At 42.6% G+C, this 17,308-nt stretch overlaps 1 protein-coding gene across 1 annotated transcript in view; it reads left to right on the top strand.

Moving 5' to 3' along the window:
• Nucleotides 1–17,308, top strand: part of CLIP2 (CAP-Gly domain containing linker protein 2) — a 198,584-nt gene that overhangs the window by 116,543 nt on the left and 64,733 nt on the right. The window contains 5 exon segments of the mRNA XM_030185837.1: nucleotides 3,014–3,042; nucleotides 3,045–3,227; nucleotides 5,950–6,149; nucleotides 9,915–10,015; nucleotides 15,329–15,389. Of these exon segments, the coding sequence (XP_030041697.1) occupies nucleotides 3,014–3,042; nucleotides 3,045–3,227; nucleotides 5,950–6,149; nucleotides 9,915–10,015; nucleotides 15,329–15,389 (574 nt within the window).

The raw sequence follows: 17,308 nt of genomic DNA, 5'->3' as shown, positions 1-17,308 counted from the left end.
GAGCTATGCACCTGGGAGCAATTTATGAAGTCCACTGCAGTGCTCCCTAGGGTGCCAGTTGGTGTCCTGGTATGTCAGGGAGACCAGTGCACTAGAATTATGGCTCCTCCCATGACCAAAGGGCTTGCATTTGGTCATTTCTGAGATGGGCGTCCTCAGTTTCCATTATCGCCAAAAATCAGAAACGACCAAGTCTAAGGACGACCATCTCTAGGGACGACCCCGACCGTATTATCGAAACGAAAGATGGACCCCCATCTTGTTTCAATAATACGGGTTTCCCTGCCCCTTCGCCAGGACGTCCTGCGAGGACATCCTCAGGAAAACTTGGGCGCCCCTTTCGATTATGCCCCTCTATGTCTACGTGCACAATGAGTCTCCTATTAATCTGTTAGACATAAATCACTAATTACAAGTACAACAGCCAGTGAGCTAGATCCTTGATGTTACACACTTATTTGTTTAACTTTAAAATACAATTTGATGTTAATACACATCAGTGGCGTAGCCAGACAGCCAATTTTGGGTGGGCCTGAGCCTAAAGTGGGTGGGCACAAAATTATCACTGCTCCGCCATACCTCCACCTCAAAATATAAATACTTTAGCTAATGAGGATCCTCAAGCTTTGTTAGCTGAAGACTTTCTCCAAAGGCAATTAATACCAATCGGTCCAGCACTTTTCTTCCTTCCCGCCTCCAGTCTATGGTCTGGCACCTCTCCCTAGCTCCACCCCACTGACAATTAATACCTTTAAATAATTTAGATATTAGATATGTATCATATGTCAAAGAATTTTAGATATTAGATATGTATCATATGTCAAAGAATAAAGTGGTTGCTCAAAGCATCAATCAAAGCGACAATCGCTCAACTGCAAAACACTATGCACAAATTTGTGCAAAAACACACTCAGAACCTTACTGTACCATAAATATTACACTGGGCAGACCCTAATACACCAATATACCGATACAGAAATGCAGACCGTCAACAATATGAAACAAGGGATCATATCACAATTCTCATGTAGAGCCACAAAACACCTTTTAGGGTGGATAGTGTTCACAATGAGCTCCTTTTATTAACGACCATATATAGATCCTTCAAGAGGTAGTGTGTCATGATTTAGGCTCTACACCCTTTCTGATGTTTTGGTGCCACCTCAGTAAGGCCAATACACAAATTCTCCACTGCAAAACACTATACACAAACTTGTGCAAAAACACACTTATACCTTACCAAACCATAACAGCACTAATTCCAAGGACAGGACGAGCTACAACCTTATGCATGGAAAGGCAGCACTATAATTACACCGGGCTCTAAAACACCAGTACACAACCTAGTGAAACAAAAAAAACAAAACAAAAAAGGCTGCAAATACTACACGCTAGCAGAATACTGCACCTTGATCACACATGAAAAACACATGACACAACAGATATGAAGGCAAATTTCTGAACTGGAGAGTTACCTCAAGAAGTCAGACTCAGCATGCAGCAATACTAGAAAAACTGAAACTTACATGCAAAATATCACAGATGCACATTTCCAAAAGCTGACATATTCCAATTAATAAATTCTGAATTAAAAAATGTTTTCCTACCTTTGTTGTCTGATCATTTAGTTTTTCTATTCGCGTTGGTTCCAGTGTCTTCTGTTTTATGCAGTGTCTTCTTTCTATTTGATATTTTTTCACTCACCATGTCCACCATCCTCCTGTGTCCTTATGTTTTCTCCCCCTGCCCTCCCCTCCCCTCTCCTCATCCATGCCCAGCAATTTCCTCTCTCCCCTCCATCCATCCATCTCCTGATGTCCAGCAATTTCCTCTGTCCCCTTCCCTCCAGCAATGTTCTCTCCCCCCCGCCCTCCCTCTCCATGTCCAGCGAGTCTCCCTGCCCTCCTCAGCTCCCCAAAAGCCCTCCGAATCCTCTTCGTTCCCCCCCCCCCTCCCACCCATGGCCAGCGAGTCTCCCTGCCCTCCCTCAGCTCCCCAAAAGCCCTCCGAGTCCTCTCTGTCCCCCCGCACACGAACCTGGCCCTTTTCTTTCAGTAGCAGCGAGTGACGTGAAGGCACTGCAGCGCTCGCCAGCTTCAAGTTCTCCCTTTCCTCTTCACACAGTGTTCGTCCCGCCTTCGCGGAGACAGGAAATATGTCATCGTAAAGGCGGGATGGACACTGAGTGAAGAGGAAAGGGAGAACTTGAAGCAGTGTATTCACGTCGATCGCTGCTACTGAAACAAAAAGGACAGGTTAAAAACATTTGTGTGGTGGGGTGGGGGCGGCGGACGGACGGACGGAACTGAGAGGGGGGAACGGAGGAGCAGCGGAGGAGGTCTGACGGTCGGCGAGGGAAGTGAATGAGGAATGCCACGCGGGGTCTCTTATTGCGACCTGGGTGCACCATTCCTGGTGGGCTTGGCTTAAGGTGGTGGGCCTAGGCCCACCCAGGCCACCCGTGCTACGCCCCGATACACATACTTGTATAAATTTTAAAACGCTTGCACAGTTGCATGTATATTGGGTTCCTTGTGTGAAGGATAGTAAAATTATGTACTTGGCAGTTGTGGTTAGGAAGGGGGAGGGGGGTCCCTATGTGCTAGTTTGGCTCAGGGGCCACAAATGTGTGATCCATCTCTGGTCTGTGGTCTCCACTGCTCCTGAAGTTTTGAAGAGAAATTCTACAGAGAGCATTTCCTTTGAAAGGTTAGCTTGTGGATCCACAGGTAAAACTACAAGTCACAAGAATCGGCTCCCCCCAGAGTTTGCCATTAAAATGTAACATTTTCTGATGAGAAATAAAGGCCGAGACTTATTAGCATTATTAAATAAAAAAGAGGTGACACAGCACTTGGCTCGCAAGTGTCCTGCCACTTCTCCCCATTGTGACAGATGACCTTCAGTCTTCATCTTTTTACTTTCTGTATTTTGGGGTGACCCCACTCCCTCTCCTTGTCCACAGGTTCTATGAGTTGCACCAACATGTTGGTTTCTCTTTCTTCTTCTGCAGGTACTTCCAATGTCCCCCCAAGTTTGGCCTCTTGCTCCCATTCACAAGGTCATCCGGATTGGGTTCCCTTCCACCAGCCCTGCGAAAGCCAAGAAAAGCAAGAGGATGGCCATGGGAGTATCTGCTTTGACGCACAGCCCGAGTAGCTCTTCCATCAGCTCCGTCAGTTCAGTGGCCTCGTCCGTGGGGGGCAGACCGAGGCCGGAGCGGACTGGTGAGGAGATCCATGCATTGCTTCCAGAATCAAATGACTTCTACTCTGGTTAACTCTTTGCCTGTTATCAGTCCCCTGTTCTTTTAGGCTTCCAATTGAAAATGGCTCTTACTGGGGCTGTGGTATCATGAAATTTCATTTGCTGCTACATCAACTTTCCCCTCCCTTCACCCTCATTTTTAAACCATTTTAGACCGGATTCTATATAAGGCATGTTTAATGCGCATAGTTAGTCTGTAAACCATGTCTACAGTAAGACATGATTTATAGAATAGCACATAGGCTAGGGGAATGTGTGTACATTTAGATGCAGCCATTTACACACACTGAAAATCTGGTGTAAATGCCTACGTCTAAATGTAAGCGCATTCCCCCAAATTCTATAACAACGCGCGCAAATGTGATCCACACCCCTGACATGCCTACACTCCTCCATGGCCGTGCCCCCTTTCAGCAACCACGTGTTGGAATTTATGCAGGTCTAAAAAGTGCACATAAATTTCAATCATTGCCAATTAGCAATGATACTTGGTTGTTATCGGCCAATCATCACTAATTGGCTCGTTACTCAATTGAGTGGCATGCGTAAATTGGCCATGCACACAATTTAACGTATGCTACTTGCCATGCCTTTCATAGAATCTGGGGATTTCTGTCTAGTCCAGCAACTCCAGAGTTCGTCCTTGTGGCTGAAAGACATTGACCATGGTTTCCTATGATACCTGGCACAGGGGTAGCTTGAACTAATCAGTAAGTGCCACTGTTCCTTCATGGCTGGACTCCCCCCACAGCTACAGTACATAAACATTAACGATGCACTCTTTCACCCTCTTTTCTACTGCTTCACACTGAACTTTGCAGAAACAGGTAGGAAATGGGTCTTTCGATCTACAATGTTTTTGGTTTTTTTTTTAATGTATTTGGAATGTAGCTCACACCTTTTTTCATTAGTGGCTCAAGATGAGTTACATTCAGGTATTCACTAAAACGAGCATGCATGCCACGTGAGCTGAAGAGCAGGGCAGCAGTGTGGCGTAGAGCCAGAGACCAGTGCTGGACAAAACCTTCAGCTGGCGGGCGTAGGGGACCCCCACCAGCTAAACCAGAGGCCCCAGAACCAATTTTTGGGAAGCCCAGGCCTCCATGGCCCCCCCGCAGCACGCCACTACTAGGAAATTAAAGGATGAGACATCCTGCAGCCTCATCTTGTTCCAATGTAGACTTTAAAGGACTCTGGCTAAATTAATTTCATGTCAGAACCCTTTCAGCATGTTGCTGCCATATGCAGATGGATTGTCTTGAAAGGAACACTCGAAGATTCCCCTTCTTTACTGAGGGAGTGTGTCTTTATCATGTGGTAGTGCAATAGTGGAGCCCAGAGGATATGACTGTGGAAAAGGACATGCCAGCCTCTTCATGCAAATGGGCCCGACTGACATGAGCTGGAGGGATAGGATAATGGACCAGCATATCCGAGACCTCACCTAAGCCATATTTTTAGGAGGTTCCACGTGCTGTTTCTCTCCCCTATACTGCCACCTGCCCCTCTTCTTCCATCCCTTTCTACTCCCTCCCCCCACCCCCCCCCCCTCCATATTAAATATCTCCATCTAGCACTTCCAGGCTAAAACCCAATGAATGCAGCACATTATGCTGAATCTTTGGGAAGTCCTATAAAAGAAGGGTTACACTTATTTATTTATTAAATTCAAACGTTATAATCAAGTAAGAACTTGCAAAGGCAACTTGCCTGGGCATCTCGCGTTTACCGCCAGCGGTATTTCTACCGCGAGCTAAAAACGCTTCTGCGGCGTAGTAAAGACCCCCTAAATGAAATAGAAATAAAAATGTACGTAAACAGGTGAGAAGAGAATGGGTTAAACTTCTATCACAGGATATAAGTGCATGAGATTATTAAGTTATCTTATTTCTAGTTAGAAAAATGATCTGGTATTCACCACACTTGTCCTTTCTCCTTGATGGGAGGCCAGCTCTTAGCGTGAAAACTGCTGTCATCTGGAATAATTTCCGCATTAAAATTCCATGCGGACAGAAAAAAAATCTCATAGGTGACTGAAATGACTCCAGAACAACAACCTTTTATATTCAAGTTCCACAGAGAAACACAGACCTCATGAGAATACTGTATAACCATTCAGAAGTCCTTCAACTTATACAGGCATCGCTGAGGACTTATAAAACATGAGTTTATAAGTCAGGAATATGTAAGTGTTTAAGTGTCTGTCAGTGAAAGTTCACCAGTCCTGAACTTCTGTGGGAGGGGGGGGTGGGCGGGGCAGTGTTGTAGAGAAATTGTAAAGCTTGGAATAATGTCTCTGCTGGAGATAAGATTGTCCAGGGGCTCTCTCTTTGGAATAGGTGATCGCAGGTCCGGATTAAAGATGTTGGTGCCCATAGGCAGGAGTGGGGGGGGGGGGGGGGGTCCCTCTTTCCCCTGGGGATCATTGAGCACAATCCTAAAACAAATGGAATCAAGCTGCTGCTTAGCCCAGGTATTTGCTGCCCTCAAAATGTGGCACCCTAGGGCAGTTGTCTGTATTGGCCTATGCCTGAATCTGTGCAAAGGTAGCTGACGTACAAATAAGTGATGTAACTCATCAACCTGTCTCTTAAGAATGCATAGTTTGAAGATAAATAGTTGAAAAGTGTGTATTGGGGAAAGAGAAAGAAGGGCTATGATTTCTTTGCATTATTTCCTTAGCTAACAGAGGACATCGTTCCCGCTATGCTCGGAAGATCTCTGGAACAACGGCCCTGCAGGAAGCTCTGAAGGAGAAACAGCAGCATAGAGAACAGCTGCTGGCAGAACGGGACTTGGAGCGAGCCGAGGTTGCCAAAGCGACCAGCCATATCTGTGAAGTGGAGAAGGAACTCGCCATTCTGAAGTCTCAGCACGAGCAGGTGAGAGCCCTGAGAATTCATAAACCCTGAAAACACAGGAGAGGTGCAGGGATTCCATTTTTTCAGGCTGGCCCAGTAGCAGCAGCTGGGTTTTTTTCTACGGTTGGCCAAGGTCAGGGGTCATATGGAGGCAGAGGTGGGAGTTATGTCATGATCCAAAAAAGTAATAGGTAGCAGATCATTTTATCACAGGGCTCAAAATTTAGGAAGAATATATCTAAACCATTAATGAACCCAAATAGCAAACATTAAAAATATTATTAGACCGTCATAGTCCAACACCTCCCAAAACTGAATGGTAAGAGGTGTCATAGAGAATAATCCTCACATGAAAAATCAAGATTCAAAACTCGCATAGGGGGTAATAATCGCCAGTAGTGGTCAGTGTTTTCTTAAATATTGACTGCCCCTGCCATAATTATGCCCAGCAGAAGTACCCATGCTTTTGTCAGCAGATATATTTGCATGTGCATTTTTATAATTGCCATTTTCCACAAGTAAAACGTGCTTTACACACAGAAAATGCTTTTTAAAAATACCTTCTTGGTGACTATATTTAAGGTGCATGATTACAGAGTTCCAAAAGGGAGGCCGGATACAGGGCCGTGCCTAGGGTCTCTGGCGCCCCCCTGCAGACCATCAGTTGGCGCCCCCCTGCAGACCATCAGTTGGCCGCTCCCCTGCAGACACATTGACCTAACACATTTAGATTTTACAAAGGTGAATTGAAATAATGGGCCTTTATCTGCACCAGTCTTATCAGGGTCACTTCACCTGTGCTTTCTGTCACACACATGGAGTGGCGTTTTAGGACAGATGTCCAGGTTGGGGCGTCTCAGTTTCGCTAGTATTTTAGAACAGGATCTGCGACGTAAAGCTTGATCTAAAACACATCTACAATGGGAGCGAAATTGCTACATAAAAGTTTATGTTGGCCATTCTAGAATATAATGTTTTTTCCCTCAAGCTGTCACAGAGCCTAGTATCCTTTGCCAGTTTTGCTTTGGGGAGCACATCAACCACTGAGGTATTTATTTATTTATTTGGATTTAGCTCACAATAGAGAGTTAAGTGACTTGCCCAGGATTAACAAATTGATGCAAAGGGATATGAACCAGGCTTTGCTCATTGTTCAGCTCTATTCCTCTAATCTCCCCAGTCCCTCCAGTGGAACGCTTTTCTGAATTTAGACATCCCTGCTGTAAATTCCAATGTCAGTTTTTCTTAAGATAGATGTGTATTCCTTTTCTGAAATGGAGACCAAATGTTTATTTTTTAGGCCTGTCCTAGTGCCACCCAGAACTGCTCACCCCCGTTTGCCATATGCACATATGTAAAAACTGAAATTTAGAATATGTAAAATAAATATCTAAATGCTGGTGTAAGCTGGTCTAAAACATGAATGGCACATCTAAAATAAGCCCCTAGATGTTTTAGTATGTCTTGGTTTTTAGAAGGCATAATGGTTCTCTTGAATGACTCTAGATTGACATTTAATCTTATTAAAAAAAACTTTTTCAGTCAACAAAATAGTTAAGCTCTGGAACTCATTGCCAGAGGATGTGGTATCAGTAGTTAGCATATATGGGTTAAAAAAAAGTTTTGACAAATTCCCTGGAGAAAAAGTCCGTATCTGCTATAACATAGACATGGGAAAGCCACCACTTATCCTTGGGATCCATTAGCATGGAATCTTGCTACTCTTTGGGATTCTGCCAGGTACATGTGACCTGGATTAGCCACTGTTGGGAGCAGGATATTGAGGCTAGATGAACCATTAGTCTGACTCAGTGTGGCTATTCTTATGTCCTTAAAATCATCATTAGAGAGCATTTTCAAAAGCCACTTAGGTCAACAGACTGTCAGAAAATTGCCCACTCTTTCCCCAAGCAAAATTATGCATGCAGGGAATCAAATGAAGGTGGGCTTGGGATGGAGCTAGATCAAGGGAGGCAAACACCACATATAAGCCTTGCATTTTCAAAACTAAGGGAGAGCGCTATCAACATGGGCTACTGTTAAGACGTGTGATTTACTGTTAACTCCATTTATTTGGAATTAGGTGTCATTGCATAAAATGGGACCTGTGCTAAAATAACATGACGTAGGGGTAAAATAACACATCTTAACGATAGCCTACAATGATAACTTTCCCCCAAGTTAGGCATTTCAAGTTATGAGGGGAAGTTATCAATGTCGACTATCGTTAAAATATGTTATTTTACTGTTAACCCCAGTTATTAGTAACTAGGACTCATTGCATAAATGGGACCTTTGCTGAAATAGCATGAGTTAGTGGTAAAATAACATGTCTTTATGATAGCCCACATTGATAACTTCTCCCCTTAGCGTGAAGAGTTTCTGTCTCTGGTAACCAGAGCTGATATTATGATGTCATAATGCCTCATTCCACCAGTGCCTAACAGCCAACCTCATCAGTGATGTCACAATGGCTTGACTATCCTCTACATGGCTCACTTTTATTACATAAAGCAGTAATTTCAATTTCTATAGACATTTCTATTTTCTTTAATTAAAGGGGGGAGTTATTAATATGGCCTTCTGTTAAGACGTGTTATTTTACTGTTAAGTTATTAGTAAGTAGGTTTCATTGCATTAAATGAGACCTGTACTAAATTAGCATGAGTTAGTAACCCATCTTAACTGTAGCCTATGTTGATAACTGTACCCCCTAGAAATGTGTAGTATACAGAATTAAAATACTAGTCCTGGAGAGAAATGGATTCTCTCTAAGCAGGGCGGGATAAATGTTTGGTGGACACCCCCCCCCCCCCCCCCCATCCTAATATAAATACATTTCAAAAGTTTCCACACCTGTGCCATTGTGTAGTTCTGAATGTAGAAGAAAATGGCAAATGGCAGAGAACGTAGCAGCAGGTCAACTGCACTTCTCCAACTTTTGCTGACAGAGGACAATACACAGGGGCTGGGGAGACAAGACAGACCCATAGGTAGTAGTGACTCTGGTCCCTCCATTCCTGCTTTTCTTTATGCCAACAGCCGACTTATTAGGACAAATATCTACCTTGAGATCCATTGAATTAACATATCTGTCAGTGTCTCTCCTATGTGCCTAGTTTGCCTATGCCTTAATCCTGCTGGGTTTGCAAGTTGTGGAACTTTTTATTAAATGCATGTAAGAATTATGCAAAACAAAGCTGAACTTTGAATATTGGGTGCTTCTGAAGGAGGTCTCTATATGGTCTAGAAAAATCTTGGCATCACCATCTTTGGCTTTTTCTTGCTTAGATCCAAATTAACATCTCGCAACCCACTGAGATTTCAGCTTTCTCCAGGACCTCCAAGAACAATTGAGTAGTGCACCTGACCTACATTTTAGCTTGCATAAATCCAGTTACTTTTCAGACACAAGGAACCCACACACAGTGTCTGAGTATCAGCTTGTTGTGCCGGACATTTAACAACTCAAACGATGTGGCAAAATCCATGAGTTGATGATGCGTGTACATTTTTGAATTGCAAATGTATTTGCACAGTTCTCCACCACACCTCCAAAATGTTCCTTTATCCTTCTCTCCGGGATCCTCTTTTGTAACATGGCTAAATTGAATGTGTTCTGAAAGCGTGCACTTATTTTTGGCAACATGGCACATTCAGCCATTCTACCTGCATAATCCCCCATTTTATCTATGTGGTTCCCAACTGAGCCCTGAGTATGCTTCCTGGAATTCTGCACTTTGAAAAAAACGACCAGCAGGTGGTGATACTGTTCTCTTTCTTCAGTACATACTGAGGCGGAGGCAAATCTTCAGCGAGCTCGGACATTAGTTGATGGAACTCGAAGGAAAGATGGAGCTATTGAATCAGCTCGAAGAGGAAAAAAGGTAAACATCAACCAAAAAAATTAGGGAAAGCATTTACGTCAATTGGAAATGATGGGAAAGCACAAGTATACTATAGGAAATGTTTTCTCAGTCAGAGAACTATTTGGCTAAGTTCCAGGGGTAAGAGGACAACATGTGTCAAGGAATGATGGCCCAGATAAATTATGAATAAATATACAAATCTATCTGCATGTGAACATCTGTGATCCTTGAGAGTCACAAGAAAACTTGAACTCCTGCTTTAAGGTCTGGGATGGTATTAGGAACCTTTATTCACAACTACATGAGGATTTGTCCGCTTATTTATATCCCTTCCTAAATTTAGCCCATTTATTACAGTGATTGACCTTGGCTGGAGACTACGCACCAGGACGCCTTCCAGGACACATTAATTATGGGTCTTAAGTTCAATCACTGGGTGTCACTATTGTACAATCACTAAGACTCCCTTTCCTCTTCAGAATCCCCACCCCCAAGGACTCTTCAGAATCCCCATCCCCCAAGGACTCTTCACAATCTCTATCCCCAGCCAGCTCAAGGAGCAGAAGACTGAAGTCATGAATGAAACCACATGGCAATGCACAGTACTGCCCCTAAACCAATTTATCCAGCCCACGAAATGGAATTCTGGGAGGGAATTAGGTATTGAAATTAGCTCCTTTAAAATTTGACAAGGACTAATTGCCTAAATTTAAGTCCCTATTTTCACAAGGTACTCAAAGTTAAGTCCCTAAAAATGGGCATTAAGGTGGGGGAAAAAGTTAGGGGTCCATTATTAGCGTGTGCTAATGGATTTAGCGTGTGCTAAATGATAAGACCCCTGTTATATTTCTATGGGCATCATAACATGTAGCAAATTGTTAGCACGTGCTAAATCTGTTAGCACATCTTACTAAAATGGCCCCTTAGGGAGTTATCACTATAAATTTAGACTTAATCTTCAGCCTAGTCACCTAAGGGCCCCTTTACTAAGCCGCATAAGCATCTACGCATGCCCAACATGCGCCAAAAATGAGCTTACTGCCCGACTACTGCGTGCCTCTTGTGGTAATTTCATTTTTGGTGTGCGTCCACTACACACGTCTGAAGAATTTTATTTTCGGACGTGCGCCAAGTGGCATCTGACGCGCATAGGTCGTTACCACGCAGATTCTTTACCACTAGGTCTATGGCTGGTGGTAAGGTCAGACACCCAAAATGGACGTGCGGCAATTTTGATTTTGCTGCACATCCATTTTCGGCAAAAATTTTAAAAAGGCATTTTTGGTACATGAGCTGAAAAATATTTCTGCGCACGCCCAAAACCTGCACCTACACTACCGCAAGCCACTTTTTACCGCGGCTTAGTAAAAGGACCCCTTAAGTGCCTGAATCTAGGAAGATGAATTGCAGGCCTAAGTTTTAGATTCTTAAATTTAGGTAAATTTTCAACTGGAAACTGAAATCCCTAAATTATGCTGAAAAGCCTCTTCAATTTAAGCTCCCAATTTAGGAACTCACATTTCTTTAATTGACCCTGTAATGCATAAGTGACCTGAAGTGCCTGTTCTGATGGCAGGAATCTAGCTCAATTCTTTCCGGCCTGGGAGATTGGATTTCCTAAGTCTGGTAATTACTACTACTACTACTATTTAGCATTTCTATAGCGCTACAAGGCATACGCAGCGCTGCACAAACATAGAAGAAAGACTGTCCCTGCTCAAAGAGCTTACAATCTAATAGACAAAAATAAATAAGGTAAGCAAATCAAATCAATTAATGTGAACGGGAAGGAAGAGAGGGTAGGTGGAGCGAGTGGTTACAAGTGGTTACGAGTCAAAAGCAATGTTAAAGAGGTGGGCTTTCAGTCTAGATTTAAAGGTGGCCAAGGATGGGGCAAGACGTAGGGGCTCAGGAAGTTTATTCCAGGCGTAGGGTGCAGCGAGACAGAAGGCGCAAAGTCTGGAGTTGGCAGTAGTGGAGAAGGGAACAGATAAGAAGGATTTATCCATGGAGCGGAGAGCACGGGAAGGGGTGTAGGGAAGGACGAGTGCAGAGAGATACTGGGGAGCAGCAGAGTGAGTACATTTATAGGTTAGTAGAAGAAGTTTGAACAGGATGCGAAAACGGATAGGGAGCCAGTGAAGGGTCTTGAGGAGAGGGGTAGTATGAGTAAAGCGACCCTGGCGGAAGATGAGACGGGCAGCAGAGTTTTGAACCGACTGGAGAGGGGAGAGGTGACTAAGTGGGAGGCCAGCAAGAAGCAGATTGCAGTAGTCTAAACGAGAGGTGACAAGGGTGTGGATGAGGGTTTTAGTAGAGTGCTCGGAAATTATGATGATCTGCCTCCATCCCAAGGCCTGAAAGTAACAAGGAGGAGTTTGGGGTTTTTTTTTGTATGCTAGTCATTTTCTTCACTGAAAGCTCTGTGGTATTAATTTTTAAAACTGCATAATTCCTGCTCCCTTGAAACATAATAGACTTACAAATATGTGGCCTTCAAACCAAAATCTGATGGCAAGAAGATCTGAGTCAGCAATGATCCTGCTGCTTCCCCTATCTCAGCACAGATCCATTCCCTTCCCTACTTGCCAGAGAGCATGCAGGACCAGTAAACCTGAACAGAGGCAGGTGGACTCTTGTTTCTGTGGATTCTGTTGAGAGTTCTTAATGTCCACCAGGCCCCGTTAAGTGGTAGCCATTTTGCTTACCTGATGGGTGCATAATACAGCATTGGGGTTACAGACAAAGCTAGAAAATTCGTATGTGGTTCAAACTTAATTTGTGTCTGAAGTGAAATAAAGTTCAAGTAAAACTGATATTGATTTAGAAGATTCCTTACCAGGATGGCTTATTGTAAATACTGTATACTCGGACACTTGGAATGATTAAATGCAAAATTAACAAACTATGAATGTTTAATAACTTATTGTGTCCTGACCCGAGGACAGAGGTTTTAACTCCCAAAAGCTAGTCAAAAAATGTATTTAGTTAGTCCAATGACTTTAAAGTGGACTAACACAGCAAGCACATTACTCTATCCAAAATGTAAATGAGTACAGATATTTAGGGGTCCATGTACTTAAGTGCATTAATTTATTAAGTAGCAGAAGAGAGGGACCAAGAGTACACAAACAAGAACAAAAAAAAAGAAGCACAAAATAGCCTTCAAGAAGTGTCCTTTAATAAATCGACCTGACACGGGCCGTGTTTCTGCATGTATACACCTGTGTCACGGATCAACTGTAATCGAAGCTCTTAAAAGCACAGCCAAATGAGTATTGCTTCTTAATAACATACAAGCAAGAAAGCTAAGGATACCCTAACCTGTCGGTTATCAAGCACAGTTTGGACGCAGCAAAAAGGCAGAGAGCACAACCAGGATCTACCGTGTCTAGGAGTACCATAACTTGCAACGAAAACTGCCTTTTTTGCCACATGGTAGCTCCATTTTGGCACGCATTGGGCACATGTAGACACTTATGCAGCTTAGTAAAAGGGCCCCTAATTTTTTATGAATTTTATTCTGCTCTCTCCATTTTAAACTATCACCATCTGATTTACTTTTTTTGCCAAATACGCTCTAATTTTCGACAACATCTTTTTAATGAAAGCAATTCTTCAGTATACCAGGGGATGGTTGTAGCTCTTTTCTTGATTTGTTCCTTCATAGGAGCAATTCTATTTAAAACTGACAGGCAGTTCTTATTCCAAATCTCCCACTATACCTTTGGATTACTATTAGATTGATCTAAAGCAATATCTATATTACTCCTAAAATTCTCTTCATTAACCTTTCTTCTAGAAAAATAAATTTTGTTTTTTTACACTAACCTTACTTTTATGACTCAAACATTTCCAATAGAACATAAATTCTAGCTGTGAATGATCAGACCAAACTACTGGACTCCATTGCCAATCCTCAACGTAACTAAAAGTGAAGAATACATTTGTAAAAGTAAAACAGTCCAACTGATGACCTTTCTCATGAGTTATGCAACAATTAGGCTTAATAAATTCCATAGAATTTAAAAAGGAAAATAATGACAATGTTGCAGAGTCATCCTCCTGATCCAAATGTATATTGATATCACCTACTAAAAGACAATACTTGGTATCTAACATCTCATTTGCAATAAACTCCTTTGGATTGCTGAAAAACTTGCATGGAACCTCTTCATATCTCTTTTCTCTCTATCACTCTTTCTTGTTTTGCTTTTCACCGACCTCCACTCTCTTAGCTTTATTTTGTTGCATCACATATATATTGAAACTGGTGGTATATCAAACCTTAGACATAAATAAAAATAAATAAATGGTGGTTTACAGATAATAATAGAAATAAAGCGAGAAAGAAAATATAATTCCATATAGGAGATAAAGAATACATTTGCTGAGTGTCTCGAGCCTACAGTTGCCCTGCTCATTATCCCTCACCTAAAAGGGGAACTTTCTAAAGGTATTTTTTGAAAATCAGGGTAAGCGTCCATAGTTTTCATTTTTTTCCAGCAGCTCATTCCAAAGACTCTGTACTGCACAAGAAAAAGAAGACACCCATATTTTAACTAATCTAAAATCCCTGACCAATAGCAATATTACATACCTAGTGAGTTGGTCTTTAAGGTATTTTAGTTCAACACCATGCAATGGCCAACAAACCGTAAAGCTGTCAACCAATGGAACAAGAAATGCAATGGTGTCACGCTATCCCTACTCTTCCTGTAAGTAACTATTCTCATAGCCAAATTATGAACCTGCTGCAACTTTTTAAGGGACTTCATTGACATTACAGTAGTCCAGCTGAATTAGAATAGTTGACTGGATCAACTTCAGAAATTCTAGGGGCGCAAGTAAGACCTCAACTGCTGTTCCAAATTAAGCATATATACCATGCTTTTTTTATCATTATGTCTATTTTGGAGTCCATCATCAATTGGGAAGATAATAAGACCCCCAACATTTTCACCTCCTGCTTTATCAATATGTTATGTCCCATCCACACAATACCAGTTTTCTCAATATTCAATGTTGACCAATTATATTGTAACCAACTTTCCAGTATTCATTTATCCATCCAGAAGCCATAAAATTCCCCCTATTGATCTACTAAAAGACATCAGCAGTGTCAAACTGATATTCTTCCTGTTATGATGCTCATGAAGGCCAACACTCTTGATGCTTACGCACTTTACATGAAACGCAAAAAGTTTATTGCATCTGCATTTCCAGGCTCCTTGCTTAGCCATATCATCTGCTTTCTGTTTTGCTAGTCAGTGCTGAATGCCATTCAGTAGTAAGTGTCAGTCATATGGGTTTTCATCGCACTCTCTACAGGAAGGTAGAAGATCTCCAGTTCCGAGTGGAAGAAGAATCCATCACTAAAGGTGACCTGGAGGTAATGTTGAACAAATTCTACCGTTTCCAGCTTGGGAACCATACTCTAATACCATACAACTTTGAATCTTGCATTATGTGTTTTTTGCTCTGTGATTACAGCTTTAAGAATGCGTCAGTAAATGCTATGGATACAAAGATATAGACATCTAAAAAGAGAGATTACAACATGGTGGAAGCTACTGCTAAGAAAAGAATGGTTGCTTATATGGATATTCATGGTTTACTAGGGAGCAACCATCATGAACATAGAAAAAGGGAGATTATGCTTAACTAATCTATCAGATTTCTTCAGAGTTACAAATAACCATGTACAAAGGTGAATTGGTTGATCTAATGTATTTGGATTTTCAGAAAGCATTTGATAAAGTCCCTCTTGAGAGACTTCCCATGAAAGTAAAGAGTCATGGAATAGGCAGTAATGAATTGTGAATTAGTATCTGCTCAAAGACAGAAAACAGAAAGTAGGATTAAATAATCATTTTTCCCAGTGGAAAGGGGTAAATAGGAGAGTGCCTCAGGGATCTGTACTGGGACCAGTGTTTAACATATTGTCAGCTCGCACCTCTCCGTGCTGTCCGCTCTCCCTTAGACACCCCTCCGTGCTGTCCTTCTTCGCCCGCCCAATTGGGGCTAATCCTCCTACTTCTATTATTGCTGCAAGCTCCTTCTTGTCAGTACTCCACCACAACTCCTGCTTCTGCAACTAAGTTCACTCTAGTCAACAGTAAGCCAATTAGTTTCAGGCCCACCCTACTACCAAACAGGATATTTCTCTTTGTGAAACCCAGAGAACTCCCTTCTGTCCCCTGGGCTTTTCCTTAGGGATAGTCCTGCCTCTACTTAGAGCAGACCCCGTATTCGGGGTAGTTAAGATAAGCCACCAAGATTACTTACTCCCTGACCCTCTCCAGCCCAGGTTAGGAGGCCAAATGCTTCTCTACTAGTCCTGTTCTGAGCACAGGCCCCTTCAGTCTCTTTCCCTCCCCCCCCCCTCCTGTAGAATTCTAATACAAAGATCCACTTGCCAGTTCAAATGTTCTTCAGATCAAAGCTTTTCCTCTACTATATGAATCCACTCCTTGGGCTAGCAATTCCTACTTGCTACCCTAGGGACCCACCTCCCTCATTTGTCAGCACTGCTTCCTGACAACCACCCACACAGGTCTGGAATTCATACAGTTTTCCCCTGGACTTACTTTTCTTTAGCCCCTTTCCTGCTACGAGCAAAAGCTGTCAAGTCCATCTCCTCAGGCTCCTCTTCCCCTCCTGCTGCTTGCCAGTCCATATGCTCGTTCACTCCCTCCCCCAGCAGGTGTGCCTCCTTCCCCTCCTCAGACTTCATTTCCCAATCAGCCTCCTCCTCCCCCTCTCGCCGGGAAGGAAAGTCCTCCCCCTCCTGTTTCCTACTCAACTCAGGCTTCTGGGACTTGTAGTCTCTGTAGTCCCCCTCGCTCCTCTTGAGCTTCCTATATGGAAGGAGGGCCCCCCTTCTCCCTTTCCCCTTCTGTTTATCTACCCATTCCTCACAATATTCATTAATGATCAGAAAAAGGAAGCAACAAGTGAATTTATCAGATTTGCAGATGACACAAAAGTATTCAAAGTAGTTAAAAACACAGATAGACTGAGTAACTGCAGAATGACCTCACCACAGTGGAGAACCAGGCTTCTAAATAGTAAATGAAATTTAATGTGAACAAGTGCAAAGTAATGCACATAGGAAAATTAATCCTAACCACAGGTACATAATGCTAGGTTCTGCATTAGGAAAAAGGATCTTGAAGTCACTGTTGATAATACATTGAAATCCTCCGCTCAGTGTGTGGCAGCAGTCAAAAAAATCAAACAGAATGTTAAGAATTATTTGGAAAGGAATGAAGAATAAAGCAGAGACTATCATAGTTCAGTACATAGTAT

Source organism: Microcaecilia unicolor, chromosome 13 (assembly GCF_901765095.1).
Source record: "Microcaecilia unicolor chromosome 13, aMicUni1.1, whole genome shotgun sequence".
NCBI lineage: Eukaryota > Metazoa > Chordata > Amphibia > Gymnophiona > Siphonopidae > Microcaecilia > Microcaecilia unicolor.
This window is presented reverse-complemented; position numbering and strand designations above follow the sequence as displayed.